Source organism: Erithacus rubecula, assembly GCF_903797595.1.
Source record: "Erithacus rubecula genome assembly, contig: scaffold_157_arrow_ctg1, whole genome shotgun sequence".
NCBI classification, from domain to species: Eukaryota; Metazoa; Chordata; class Aves; order Passeriformes; family Muscicapidae; genus Erithacus; species Erithacus rubecula.
The window spans coordinates 275,806-291,437 of NW_027636147.1; the positions used below are offsets into that span (position 1 = coordinate 275,806).

At 45.7% G+C, this 15,632-nt stretch overlaps 1 protein-coding gene across 1 annotated transcript; it reads left to right on the plus strand.

The window, feature by feature from the left end:
• Positions 1-3,490: 3,490 nt before the first annotated feature.
• LOC306815562 (olfactory receptor 14J1-like) lies at positions 3,491-15,401 on the plus strand (the record flags this gene model as incomplete). The annotated part of the gene is made up of 3 exons (XM_079332136.1): positions 3,491-3,539; positions 4,566-4,685; positions 14,446-15,401. 3 exons carry the CDS (start codon positions 3,491-3,493, stop codon positions 15,399-15,401), a joined length of 1,125 nt encoding a protein of 374 aa, XP_079188262.1.
• Between the last annotated feature and the right edge of the window lie 231 nt (positions 15,402-15,632).

Genomic DNA, 15,632 nt, shown 5'->3' on the forward strand with positions numbered 1-15,632 from the left:
TGTTATGAACACACACAGGCCAGCCCATACCAGACCAGTCCATTGTTCTTCCATCTGTGGGAGCTTTGTTGAGTCAGCGCCCCGTGACTAGTTGTCATGAGAAACCAGTCCTGGTAGGCATCACCTGCGGAACAGTCACTTGGCGTTCCTCCCATCCCTGGCCAGCGCAGGCCTCAGGCGAGGGTCATTGGGCAGAAACAGACGAGAGGCTCAGACGGACTCTCACAGTCAGATAAGTGTATAAGTGGAAGATCTTTGTACCAAGTTACTGCTAGGTGAAGCTCCAAAGCTGGGATATGGTTTAAAGGCATTGAGAGAAAAAGAATCTTCAGTATGGAGGCAAGTGAAAGCAAAGAGGTTCCTAAAGGTAGTGCTTTGGGATGTGTTTTGGCATATTGGAAAGAGCTGGTGGACCATAAGGATACAGAAACTAAAAGAGAGCTTATTAAGTTGTACACACAGTGGTGGCCACTTTATAAACTTGAGGAGGGGGTGAAGTGGCCCCCATCAGGGACATTGGACTATAACACTTTGGTACAGCTGATGCTTTTCCTTAGGCATGAGCAGATGTGACATGAAGTTACTTATACTGACATGTTTTTCACCATTAGGAATCACCCTGAGTGGCAAAGGGCTTGTGGAATTAGACCACCCTCTGACCCTTTAGTGTTGGCTCTTGTAAAAGATAATAAAGCTAATAAGAAAAAACCCAGGAGGTGTTGCAGCACATGCTCAATAAATCAAAGGTGTACACATCCTGACAAGGTGCATTGTATGGAGACTCAGGAAGAGGAGACAGAGGAAGTGTTCAGACCACCCCCTAAAAGACAAGGAAGACAGAGGGTGGTAGGGGAAGTAGATTTGGAATTGCCATCAACTTCAGGTTTTACCTCTGCTTCATCCCCTGCTTCATCCTCACTTGAGAGAACAGTAATTAATATGGGAGTCCCCTCCCAATTCCTGAGTCACAAGAGCCAACCCAACAGTATCCACCCTATTTTATGTTATGCTATTTTATGTTTATGTTATTAAACAGAATTCCTCTCAAACTGCTTCTGAATATCTAGACCAGTTGCGAGGAGGAATGTGTCAACACACCACTCTGGATCCTGAATTTGATAAGAGAATACAACAATTGGAAAACTTGTTTTTAGGGCAATCTAAAGGTGACATCAAGTGAAAGCTCCAGAAGATGCGGGGCCCAGCAAGTCAGAACTTGGAGACTTTGCTAGATGAGGCCTGGAGAGTTTTCAGCTATTGAGAAGAGGTGTGTAAACCAGAGACAAAAAAAAAAAAAACAACCTACTAGCAATAATAAAGGAAAATGTAAAAGGGCTACTGGTTGACCTGAAAAAGCATATTTTTGTAAACCATAAAAGTATAAAGTGGGAAAAGACTGGGGAGTTCACCGATTTTTGCATATGCCTAAAGCTCCATCTGCACTTTTAGGCAGGGATCTGCTAGAGCAGCTGGACGCAAAAATAATATTTAAAAATGGGGAAATTAGTTTGGAGGTAAAAGATCAACAACATATGGAATTGTTAAGTTGAAAATGAAGAAGAAATTATGAAAAAAAAAATAAAATAAAAAAAGAGATCAGGTGTTCTCTGAAGCCTGGGCCTCTAATATAGCAGGAAAAGCAAAGAATGCTCTACCAGTACAAATCTGGCTTAAAGAAGGAGAACAATCAGTAAGGGTCAAACAATATCCCTTAAAAAGGGAAGACAGAGAAGGAATTAGCCCAATCGTTGAAAACTTTTTGCAAATAGGACTATTGAAAGCGTGCCAGTGCCCCTAAAAAAAAGCCTGATTAATCATACAGGTTAGTACAAGATTTAAGAGCTGTTAATAAGATAACTGAAGATTTATGCCCAGTGTTGCTAACCCCTACACCTTGTTAACTTTTCTAACACCTGAACTAACCTGGTTTACGGTTTTAGATTTGAAAGATGCTTTCTTTTGCCTCCCTCTCCATAAAGCCAGCCAGAAAATTTTTGCATTTGAATGGGGAGAATCCCAAAACTGGACGTAAAACTCAGCTCACATGGTGTGTACTGCCCCAGGGCTTCAAGAACTCCCCTACTATATTTGGAGAACAGCTGGCAAAAGATTTGGAGTTTTGGGAACCTCCACCAGGAGAAGGACAGCTGCTTCAGTACATAGATGAACTCTTAATAGCCACCCAGACCCAGGAGGCATGTGTGGATTGGACAGTGAGCCTCCTAAACTTTTTGGGCCTGCAGGGGTACTGGGTATCCCAAAAGAAAGCCCAGATGGTGAAACAAAGAGTGATTTACCTGGGCTATGAAGTCAGTGCTTGGATAAAGAACCTTAAGGCAAGACCGTAAGGAAGCAATATGCCAAACCCCAAAACCCCAGACAGTGAAAGAACTGAGAACCTCTCTGGGCATGACGGGGTGATGCAGACTGTGGATTTATAACTATGGATTGTTCATTAAACCCCTATATGCCTTAATTACGGAAGGGAGCAGGGATCTTCAGTGGACAACAGAAGCAACACGAGCCTTCAACCACCTGAGGAAGGCTCTTATGCCAGCTCCAGCCCTGGGACTTCCAGATGTGAGTAAACCATTCTTTCTGTTTTCTCACAAAAAACAAGGGATTGCTCTGGGAGTACTAGCACAAGACCTGGGGCCGTACCAGAGGGCAGTCGCCTCCCTCTCCAAACAGCTGGACACAGCAGTCAAGGGGTGGTCAGGGTGCCTCAGAGCTGTTGCAGCAGTAGCAGTGAACATCCAAAAAGCACTCAAATTCACCCTAGGCCAGAAGATGACTGTGCTAGTATCCCACACAGTGTCTGCAGTCCTGGAGGCAAAAGGGGGCATTGGCTTTCCCCACAGAGATTTCTAAAGTACCAGGCCATACTGGTAGAACAAGATGATGTTGAAATTATGGTAACTAACATTGTGAACCCAGCTTCTTTCCTCAGCAGGAACATGGGAGAACCAGAGATCAATGACTGCCTGGAGACCATTGAAGCCACCTACTCCAGTCACCCGGATCTGAAGGACACCCTTCTCAAGGACACTGAGAGCTGGTTCACTGATGGGAGCAGCTGTATCATCAGGGGAAAAAGACATGCTGGGTATGCAGTTACCACAAGCAGAGAGGTAATAGAATCTGGACCATTGCCAACAAATTCCTCTGCACAAAAAGCTGAAATAATCCCCTTAACCCGGGCCTTAGAACTGACAAAAAGAAAAGAAATCAACATTTATACAGACTTAAGGTATGCATTTGGGGTGGTACAAGCACACGGAGCAATTTGGAAAGAAAGAGGACTGCTGAACTCACAAGGGAAAAATATTAAACACACACAAGAAATACTAAACTATTAGATGCAGTTCAGTTACCTGAAAAGGTAGCTATTATGCACATCAGGGCACACTAAAAGTGATTTCAGAATTGGAAGAAGGAAATATGCTGGTGGACAGAGAGGCAAAAGACACAGCCAAAGGTGAGGTACCCAATGAAAGTCGAGGCAGCATTAATTCCAGATGGAAAGACCTTCATTGAAGGTAAGCCAGTATATAACAAAAAGGATAAAAAACTTATTAAGGAAGAAGAAGCAACTTATAACCAGGAAGGGTGGGCTATAACCAAAGAAGGAAAAGTTGTAGTACCTTCTTACTTGTGCTCACTAGTGCTAAAAGAACATGAGAAAACACATTGGGGCATGAACACCCTATGCAATTATTTAAATGATAAAATTCTGGCTAGAAAATTACAAGACACAGTTACACAAGTAACTCGTCACTGTGGTGTTTGCCTCCAAACTAATCCTAAAAACATTCCAAAGCCTGAAGTTGGACAAATTGGAAAAGGCTGTGGACCTGGGCAGCAATGGTAAATTGATTTTACTGAATTGCCCAGGAAAGGGGGATATCGTTAACACTTATTAGTGTTAACAGATACCTTTTCATGATGGCCAGAAGCCTTCTCTACCGGGACAGCTAAGGCATGAGAGGTGACCAAGGCATTGTTACAAGAAATAATACCATGTTTTGGCGTCCCAGCCGCTATATCTTCTCATAGAGGGCCACATTTTATCTCCTTAATTGTACAGCAAATAAGTCATCACCTGGGGATAGATTGGGAATTGCATACTCCATATCACCCTCAATCCAGTGGCCAAGTAGAGAAAATGAACCATATGATCAAACAACAAATTGTTAGGCTGGGGCAAGAGGCAAATTTGCCTTGGCCCCAGGCTCTTTCACTGGCATTAGTACAGATTAGAATGAAACCAAGAACAGAAGGGAAATTAAGCCCTTTTGAAATGTAGTATGGGAGACCATATGCAGTCCAAGAAGGAATAACACCCATTCAAGCAGAGGAAGAAAATCTACACAAATACATAGTGGCCCTGAATAAACAACTTAGAGAAATTGCAAAATATGTGGCTGGGGCCCAAAGCAGAGAATTAAATGGGCCAATACATGATGTACAATCTGAAGATTATGTATATGTTAAGTCTTTCGCAGAGAAGACTTTAGAACCACAGTGGGAAGGACCATTCCAGGTACTGCTCACCACCTTCACAGCAGTCAAGATCAAAGAAGAGAAGGCGTGGATCCATCACTCCCGAGTGAAGAAGGCTCCTGAAGAAATTTGGAAAACTGCACCCAGCGGCAGAGACCTGAAGCTGAAATTCACCAAGAACAGTGAGTAATGGATGTATAACTATCATGGACATAATGCAAATGGTTGTGACCCTTGTGGTCATTGCCACGACTGTAATAAGAGTCAAAGCAACACCACACCAGTACAATGTAATCGAGATTTATTAATGCCAAGGGAAAGCGTATCCCTACTCTCATAGGATCCCTACTCTCATAGGGCTTTGAGTAAAATGTTAAGGGTCACAAATGCAAGTATGTGGGAAGGGAGAAATGTTTGGGGATGTGAATATGCATTTGTACAAGATGGGTTCCATGAGGCTCACCATCCACCCATGGAACTCGTCCAAGTTGGCCCTAGATTTGCTGTGACAAATGCTTGACCACGTGTCCTGAATTTAGACTTAAAATTGAAGAGTGTGCAACAAAAGGATTTAATATTGATTTCGACGTTACTCAATATTGCATCGTTTCACAAAATCAAAGCCAAATCAATCCCACCAGTGTCAGACAGGGCTGTAACAATCCAAACTCCAATTATTTCAGAGGAAATGAAGCAACCTATGATTCCCATAATTTCTAAAATTGGACTATATGCTCTTAAGAAAACAGAAATTCAGTCTGCTAACTAAGCCAAAAATGATCTCTTAAGCAAGTAGAAATGAGAATGCAGGTAAATGCTTCTGGAATTTGGCCATAATGTGTCCCATTTCTCAAAGCTCCTTTTACGGAATGGACTAACTTGTTTCAAAGCCATATGCCCTCTAGTTTTAAGAAAAAGAGAGACTTCACTGGGATATTAGGAACAGGATTGGGAGTTTTAAATACAATGAATTTGGAGGTGTTAATGAACCAATTGACTGTGATGGGAAGCAATTAAGTTAAATTACAGCAATCTTTGCAATCTTCTTTGTTAGCACTAGTTAGCAATCATTGGAAACTAACCAAAATATTACCAAATAGGAAAATATAGAAGAGAGAGACCATGAGGTAATAATTAAAGCCCTAGGCACAGCTAGTGCAAACATTTCTCTGGATCTTGGATGTACTCAAGCACAAATGCGGATGCAGTCAGTGGCTGCCGTAGTAATCAGGGAAGGTGAGGAAGGGACATTCCCTTCTGAAATTCACAAAATTGCTTGGGATAATGTCTCTGAAATGGAAAGAGAGCTTCAGTCTTGGTGGGTTTTGGTCATTTTTACCTATGACCCTGAGGCAAATAAAGTAACAGCTTTTGTTTTAACTATACATAGTGCATCTGTGAGTTTAATACACCCAATAGTAACTCTAGGACTAAATCATGAAGGGACTGTACTGTATCCTTCTGAACATAGAATGTGGGCACGAGAAATTAAGGGAAAATGGCAGACCATTAACCTAGAGCCCTGTTCTATGAAAAAACAATTAGGATATATATGTGAGGGAACTTTGGAAAATGACAAAGATGCTTGCCTAGACACAGACCAAAGCATTTGCCACTTTGAAATGCATCTAACCAGCCAGACAACTTCACTTGTGTATATAGGACAAGGTTGTGTCTGTCTCAGAACAGAATGTCCCACCATAATGATAGACGATCAAATTGTGAATGAAACTCAATTCAATTTATGTGTTTGCAATTTTGCTAAAGTCAAAGGATGTGACTTTTCCTATTGAGCACCTGTAATATCACATCAGTACATAAAGGCAAACCTGGTTACTGTGAAGAAATATTGCCTGTGCCTGTAGTTATGAATTTAACCTAGTTGCTCAGCTACTGAAACATCAGGAATTAAGAAAAATTTTAAAAGAGATTCAAGATGCAGGGAAAAGGACTTTGATTATGATACACCTTAACATGGAGACCATAAAAGGGGTTTTTAAATGAGTTTAAGAACATCTGTCTCATCATTGGTGGGATGTGCTATTTGGATGGTCACCAACTTGAACCAGTTTGCTTAATGCCTTAATTCACCCAATCACTGTGCTGCTTATTTTAGTCAGTGTAAGTTTGCTTTTGTCCATTGCTGTACTTCTTGGGAATTGGAAGTGTCCTGGTTTCAAGGACAGGTGTCTGCCGATAAAGGCAGAAGTTTTCCTTTGAAATAGAGACTTTCATTTCACTTCCTCCAAGTATTATAATTGTTTGAATCAAGAACTCTGAGGCAGAGATAAAGGATTAGGAATAACAGCTCTTTTACTAATACATCTAACGTACAAGCAGAGACAACAGCAGTTGTCAAAATTACCAACGAAACAGAATAGATAACTTGGTTCCAGTCCTTTCTTTAGCTGCAGGCACGCTCTCTCTGCACTCGGTCCCAGTCCTGCAGATGGAGCAAAGCCCAGCAGCAGCAGAGAAGTGGGCGGGAGTGGAGGTGGGAGGGGGCAGCCGTGGCCACGCTGGTCTCAGGTGGGAGCGGGCTGGAGAGGGCAGCTCCTCACTCAGTGTTTGGGTTCTGGTGGTGTGTTGGTTTCACGTGCTTGTGGGGAGGAGTGGTTTCCCCTCAGGGGAAGCTCCACATGGACCGGGAATGGAGGGGGCTGTCCCGTCTCCGGGGGCTTCTCCTGTGAGCGGTTGAAACCAATCAGAGAGCTGATTTGGTGATGGACAGCTTGGGAAACCACTGAAAAGTTATTTCACTTTCACAAATCACAGTGGATCAAGTGCTGGGGGGCTTTTTCGGCTTCTGGCCTCCAGAGAAGCGGGGGTCCCTGGCCCGGGCCCTGGCCCAGCTCCGGGCTCGGTCTGGGGCAGGGCCGGCATCTCGGCCTGGCACCGGCTCTGCCCGGGGCCTGGCTCGGCACCGTCTCTGCAGGGGGCCCGGCTCGGCACTGGCTCTGCAGGGGACCCGGCTCGGCTCGGCTTGGCTCTCCACGTGCTAGAAGAGGCCTCCAGCTCACCGCATGGCTTTTTCACGATCTAGATACAATTTTAACTTCTTAATGCCTAAATAAGATTCTCGATCTCCTGAGATCCCCTTAATGAGAAGAAATAAAGCATGGAGACTACAGAGGTCAGCGGAATGAAGATAAAGTTTCTGATGGGAAGAGATTGAAAAGATACAACTGGTAAGTAGCTGAAAACCTTTTTTGTGGGACTATGAGGAGATTGTGACTTCACTAAAATTCCTTTAAACTGTGAAATATACTTGGGGAAGATGTGTGCTTGATATGAAGACTTTTTTTTTGCCTCGGGAAATTGAGCTCTCTGTTTTGGCACTGGAATATGAATAGAGACATTTGATAGAGAAGGAGATGAAGAGGATTTTGTTTTTCAGCAAATGCCCTGAATAAACATACACTTTCTAACTTTAAATTGTTAAAGAGTGTTTTCTCCCTCACAGTTGAGTATCAGTATTAGACCAATACTCTTATTTTTGTAGATCACCAGGGCATGTGGAACCCAGTGTCCATGTGACACAGCACAGCCTCATGAAAGCATGGGGACAATTGTAATGCAATGAAATCTCATGAAAGCAAGTGTCAATTGTGAACATGGCATGGCCTCATGGAACCCAGGTGCAAGTAGGACCATACCATGGCTCATGGAAGCAAAGGGGCATTGAGACACAGCAGGCCCCATGGAACCAAGTGACCATTGTGACTCCATGGAATCTCATGGAACAAACTGTCAGGTGTAACACAGCAGGGTGTCATGGAACACAAGTGCCACTGGGACATTGCCACTGCTCATGCAACCAAGTGTCCATTGTGACACACTAGGCCTAATGAACACAGGAGACCATTGTGAGGCAATGGAATGTCAAGAACCCAAGGCTGCATTGTGACACAGAGAGACCTCATGGGACCAAGGAGACCATTGTGAGGAATGGAATGTACTGGAAGAACAGGTAAATTTTCAAGACAGAAGGGCCTGATGGAACCCAGGTGCCAATGGGACATTTCCAGGGCTGGTGTAAGCAAGTGTCCATTGTGACAGAGCCAAGCCTAATGGAACACATGAGAACATTGTTACCCAAAGGAATCCCATGGAACCAAGTGTCCACTCTTTCACGGTGGAGCCTCATAGAGTGTTGGAGACCATTATGTTATAATGGAATATCCTGAAACTGTTGTGACTAACCTGGGCTTTATAAGACCAAGGACACCACTGTGATGCAATCAAATCTCAAGGAACCAAGGGTCAATTGTCACCACATCAGGTTCTCAGGAAACTAAGGAGAACATTGTGACACAGTGAAATCTCTGGAAAGCAAGGCTTTATTTTGACAAAGTGGAGCCGAATAGGAGACAAGAGCCACTGGGACACTGCCAGCTCTTGTGGAATCCAGTGTCCGTTGAGACACAGGGCAGGTCATGGAAACATAGGGAGTGTTGTAATGCAATGGAATCAAAGGTCAATTCTGACAGAGAGAGGCCAGATGGACCACAAGGGCCAAGGAAATTTTTACAGGTATAGTAGAAACAAGACACCATTGTGGCAGATCAAGGTCTCATGGGGTGTGGGAGAGCTCTGCGTCACAATGGAATCTCATGGAAGCAACAGTCAATTGTGACATGGCATGGCCTCCTGAAACCCTTTTGCCATTGGGACACTGCCAGCTCTTGTGGAATCCAGTGTACTTTGTGACACAGCACAGCCTCGTGGAAACATGGGGACCATTGTGATGCAATGAAATCTCATGGAAGCAAGAGTCAATTCTGAAAATATCATGGCCTCATGGAACCCAGGGGAAATTGGGACCATGCCATGGCTTGTGGAAGCAAGGGGACATTGAGACACAGTGGGGCCTCATGGGACCCATCAGATTGTGGGGAAATGGACACTCACACAGCAAGGCCCCATTGTGACAAAGTGCAGCATCACAATAGTTTCCTGGCTTCCATGAGTCCCTGCTCTGTTTACAATTAACATTTTGTTCCCCAAGATTACATGGTGTCACTGTGCTCTCCTGTGATTCATGGGCTGTGCTGTGTCACAGTGGACACTTGCTTCCTCCAAGGCTGGGCATGTCCCAGTGGCACTGGGTTTCCATCAGGCTGCGCTGTCACAATGGGGCCTGGGTTCCATAAGAATCCATTGTGTCACAATGTTCTCCTTAGTTTTATGAGAGCCTGATGTGTTGACAATTGACCCAAGGTTTCTTGAGATTCCATTTCATCACAGTGGTCTCCTTGGTTCCATCAGGCCCAGGTTTGTCCCAACAGAGCCTTGGTTACATGGGTTTCCAGTGCATCACAATGATCTCTTGCATTCCACGAGGCCCTTCTGGGTCACAGTGGAGCCTTTGTGCCATGTGTTTCCATTGCAACACAATGGTATCCATCATTCCATGAGGCCTTGCTGTAAAACAGTGAGCACTTGGTTCCATGAATTTCCATTCCATCCATTTACAAGGATCTCTTGCATTCCATGAGGCCCTGCAGTATTGCTATGGAGCCATTGTTCCATGTGTTCCCATTGTGACGTTATGGTCTCCAGCGCTTCATGAGGCTGCGCCATGAAACTGTGGACACTTGGTTCCATGAGATTTCATATTGTCATTGTCAGGAAAATCCATAAGCATCACAGGTTTATGTCCAAAAAGGAGACAGAGCACACCTTCAACTTCATTTGAATAAAGGATGAGAGTTCACCTGGGTACACACCCACCGTGCTTTCTCTCTCGAGCTTTCAGAGGGTGCAGCCTCCCTTTATCCTAAACTCCTGGCCACACCTTGCCCTCTTCCTTTACCCACTGCCAAAGGTACTAGGAAGGTACAGTCTTCCCAACCCGTGTACCCCATATTCCCCCTTGAACCTGGAATTTCCCCCCAAATTTAGAAGTTCAGGTTTGTGCGGACCCTTGTCTGTTTCAGGAGCCAAGCTGTATGGGCCTGGTAACAAACCTGCTGCCCAAAGTCAGTAGAAACATTATGACCCATTTCAAAGGTTGTAACACCAATCCCTTCACCCATCAAATGATTTGTAAAGACAGTAGCACATATCTTTCTTCTCAGATGGATGTTTCCTGTGCTGGTGACAGTCTTTTAAGCCCAGCCTTCAGTCTGTAAGGAAAATGAATCCACAAACACCAGAGGTTTAAGTCCAAAAAGGAGACAGAGGAGTCCTTTTTGCTTTATTCGAATAAAGGGAGAGGCCATGGCACATTGACCTGGGATCTCTCAAATTTTTGGAGGACACAGCCTTCCTTTTATCCTATTTTCCTTGCCGCATTTCCCTCTCTCTTTCCCCAGTGGCTGAGGTACTTAAGAAGCCCAGACTTCCTGGAACACCTGATGCCTGAGATTCCTCTCTAATGTGTAACCCTCCTTTTTAATTTTTAATTCTTACATAATTCATAGTTTCCATCCCCCCCCCCCCCCCCATTGCTTCTTTCATCTTCCGATATCCACTTTCATTTACCAGCAAACCTACAGTTTTTTTGTAAAAGAATTCATCTTTTCCCATTCATCAATCAGTGGAATGCCTCCCGTTGTTTCTTTTACCTCTTAGTGCTAACTCTATCTACCAACAGATATCCACAGCTTGTTTGCAAAGACAAATGCAACATTCTTCTCAAGCCTGACCTCTCTGCTGTTGCAGTTCCATGCACAGAGGTTGTTGTCTCTTCCCCCTTCTGTGGGCAGGCCAGTGTTCAGCCACCTCCAGGACAGCAGGGCCCCACCCCATGGCACTGTGACCTGGGAAGACAAAAACCATCACTCCAAATGTCTGCTTCTCCTCTTTCTTCCCAGGCATTCAGTCCTGCCAGTGGGATATTCTGCTGGGTGCCACAGGAAAAAGGAGACCACTGTGACCCTGTGGGTAACATGGAACCAAACGTCCATTGTGACACTACAGAACCTCATGGAACCAAGGAAATCCCTGTGGCACTGTAGGGTTTAATGGAACCAAGAGTTCATTGTGACACAGCGGGGCTGTGTGAAGCCAAGGAACCATTTTGACACTGTGAATCCAAGAAAACTCTTGTGACATTGGGGAGAACACATGGAACCAAAGGTCCACTGTGACATTGTGGGGCCTTATGAAACCTATGGGCCATTGTCACACTGAAGGCCACTGAATAGAACCAAGGAGACCATGGTGACACTGCAGGCCCAATTGGAACCAAGGATTCCATTTTGACACTCAAGAATCTCATGGAACCAAGGGTTTGTTGTGACACTAAGACCATTGTTGAGAGTACAGAATCTCAAGGAACCAAAAGTCAATGTGACAGATCAAGGTCTCATGGAAGCAAAAAGAGCATTGTGACACTGTGGGGCCCCATGGACACAAATCTCCATTGTGACAGCATAGAACCTCACAGAACCAAGAGTCCATGGTGACAAAAAAGGCCTTGTGGAATCAAGGAGCCCAAAGGTCTAAAAAATTCCTTGCATGGGGCCCAATGGTAATTGGTAATTTTGATAATTCAGAACCAAAAAGAGCATTGTGACACCATGGGACCCCATGGACCCAAATATCTACTGTGACAGTCTGGAACCTCATGGAACCAAGGGGTCTTTGTGACACTTCATGGTCTCAGGGAACGAAGAAGTGCAAAGATCTCAAACATTCCTTGCAGGGTTCTGCCTTGGGGAAGGGGAACCTCCTACAGCTTCGGCTGCCACACTAATTGAAAGTGTCTTTTTTGAATGAGGAAATTCAAGAGTTTTAGATTGCTTAAAAAAGGGAGGAAAAAAAAAGGGGGAAAACTTCTTTTTGGCTGTGTGCAACATCTCTCCAAACAAAGCAGGCCCCAGGTAAGTGTGGACAAACAGGAGGAGGTTGGGGAATGTGCAGGAAGGTTGTCCAAACTGAGTCAGATCTCAAGGCACAGCTTTTCTGATCTGACGAAACCTCCTGAGGAAAGACCCTGGATTAACATCAATCACAGAATGCTGCAATCACCTCTGCTCTAAAGTGAACAGGAATAAAAGACATCCTTTAAAATAGGAATGTGCATTTCTTAGAAGCTCTTTGAAATATTTCTCCTTAACTCTATTAGGAAACATTCCTAATGAACTGCACCAGACCAGAGGGAAATCAAGGCACAGCCATAGTTTGTCAGGACTTGTTGATCCCAATGAGCCCCGTGGTGCATTTGGTGCTGAGCCTTGGAACCTGAGGGCCTGAGAGGAGATTTGACAAACCTTTCCAGGAGTCCAAGTCAGAAAAAAACCCCAAAGTGTCTCAAAGCATTAATGGATCCCACTGAGTGTTGTTACTGAGAAGGGTTTTCAAGGGACTAAGTAAAGCAGATAATTGGAGGTCATGATTGCACAAAGCTCTCAGAGACTGCAAGGCAAAAGCAAAACCCAAAGCCTTCTGAAAAACCTGCAGTCCTTGGAAGCATGAAGGAGCCCTCCAGGGCCATTTCTGACCTAGGCTCTTCAGGGACTGGTCCCAGCAGATCCCTGGGGCCACTGGGATGTGGGGGGCATGCTGAGATCAGGACAAGGGGTGACAGTGGCCAGCCTTGCTGGGGCTGTGCCAGGAGGCCCCAGTGTCTCAGGACAAGGTGTCTCCTCACAGCCCTTCGTGGCACAGACCCTGCTGTGCCCCAGGCCACCAAGACATGGTTTCTCTCCTGCTCTAACTAGAACCTGGGGACGCTTTCTCAGTTGTGTCCATCAGTGAGACCCATTAAAACTTGAAGAAACTTCGGAGTTTATTTCTGACTTGGAGTTCTTGAGAGGTTTCTCCAGCTCCCTCTCAGGGACTGATGTTCAGGGCATAAGCACAAACCCCAAGAGTGTCATTAAAGTCCTTGTGCTGTGTCTGTGCTGCTGAGCTGGACTGGGCTTCTGGCACAGAGGGCCATTCTAGCTATTAAGAAGAGCTTCAAAAGCACATTTCTCTTGATTAGCAGCTCTTCTCAGAGCCCAGAAGGGCTGAGGGCACTGCCTGCAGCCACCCCAGGCACAGCACAGAGGCACAGAGAGCTTCTATCAGTTAGGGCTGGGAAGATGCTCACAAGTGACTGGGGCAGAATCAATCCCAGACCTTGACACAGGCAGCCTCTGGCTGCAGGACAAGGCAGCTGCAGCTCCTGGAGTGATCTCCTGAAGCTGGAACATCCCAATGCCTACAGACTCTGTGAGTACATTCTATGATTCTCTCTTGTGTAGAGCAGCCACGGGTGTCCAGGTCCTGCAGCCCAGGGCACTGTGCTGGGGCAGGGACTCTGATGCCAGCCAGGGACAGATCTCAGCCAGCCCTGGGAGCTGCTCACAGCACTGGGGGAGAAAGTCTGGGTGGAAGGAGATAGCTGGTAAGGCTTGGAAGTGTTCTCCTTGTGTGGTGAGGATGCTGCATTGTTCAGGATTCATGTGTCATGACTCTAGCATGACATTTAACTCCAGAGTATTTTGAATTAGATTATACAGGGAGCACAGCAAGGCAGGAGCTGTTATTAAATCTACTGTTCTGGGTTGCCTGGATGGGAAATAGCACACTGATATTCATCTCTCAGTTCAGGTTGACAAAAATAAAAAAAAATAATTCTCTACATTGTAATAAACAAGGTGAAGGGAGAAATCAGCTCAAGGTCCCTTAGAGGCAGCATCACTGTTGCTTTTCCAGCCTCCTCAGGGTTGCTGTGACATTGCCATCAGAGCCTGCAGAGGCTGAGCTGGCCTTGGGCAGTGCCCTGTGCTGGGAGGGGTCTGCAGGGCAGAGCTGAGCCCCAGGGCTGGGCTGGGCTCTGGCAGCACTGGCAGGGCCCATTACCGAGCACAGGGAATCAGCTGCTGGCAGGGACAGCTCCAGGCAGGAGACCTCTGGACAGTGAGTGGGGGGAAAGTGCCACCAAGCTGGGCTGGGATATTTAAATTCTCTCCAAACTGAACTATTCCATGATTAACTCTTTTACAGATCCCTGTGCCAAGACACAGCAAGTGTCCAACAGCAGCTCCATCAGCCACTTCGTCCTCCTGCCACTGGCAGACACACGGCAGCTGCAGCTCCTGCACTTCTGCCTCTTCCTGGGCATCTCCCTGGCTGCCCTCCTGGGCAATGGCCTCATCATCAGCGCCGTAGCCTGCAGCCACCACCTACACACCCCCATGTTCTTCTTCCTGCTCAACCTGGCCCTCACTGACCTGGGCACCATCTGCACCACTGTGCCCAAAGCCATGCACAATTCCCTCTGGGACACCAGGAACATCTCCTATGCTGGATGTGCTGCTCAGATATTTCTGATTTTCTTCTTTCTTGGAGCAGAGTTTTCCCTCCTGACCATCATGAGCTACGACCGCTACGTGTCCATCTGCAAACCCCTGCACTACGGGACCCTTCTGGGCAGCAGAGCTTGTGCCCACATGGCAGCAGCTGCCTGGGCCAGTGCCTTTCTCAATGCTCTCATGCACACAACCAATACATTTTCCCTGCCCCTGTGCCATGGCAATGTCCTGGGCCAGTTCTTCTGTGAAATCCCACAGATCCTCAAGCTCTCCTGCGCACACTCCTACTTCAGAGAACTTGGGCTTCGTGTGTTTTCCATCTCTTTAGCATTTGGTTGTTTTGTGTTTATTGTTTTCACCTATGTTCAGATCTTCAGGACTGTGCTGAGGATCCCCTCTGAGCAGGGACGGCACAAAGCCTTTTCCACCTGCCTCCCTCGCCTGGCTGTGGTCTCCCTGTTCCTCAGCACTGCCACATTTGCCTACCTGAAGCCCCCCTCAGCCTCCTCCCCATCACTGGATCTGGCCCTGTCTGTTCTGTATTCGGTGGTGCCACAAACCCTGAACCCGCTCATCTACAGCCTGAGGAACCAGGAGCTCAAGGATGGCCTGAGGAAAATCATCATGAATGCTTTTCACAAGTTATAAATTTTCATTCTACTGTATAATTATTATGATATTACTCAGTAATGCTTACTCTGTCCTGTCTTTTTTCTGCTTAGGTATCACACTTCTTAAAATTTGTTCACAGGAAAATCTTTGTCATTACCCTTTTTAATTCAGTATTTGAATTCCTAGTGTGAACCACAGGCTATATAATCCAAGGGCTGTACTACATCTGTGCTTACACAAAATCGAGAACTCTGTATGCCATGCTTG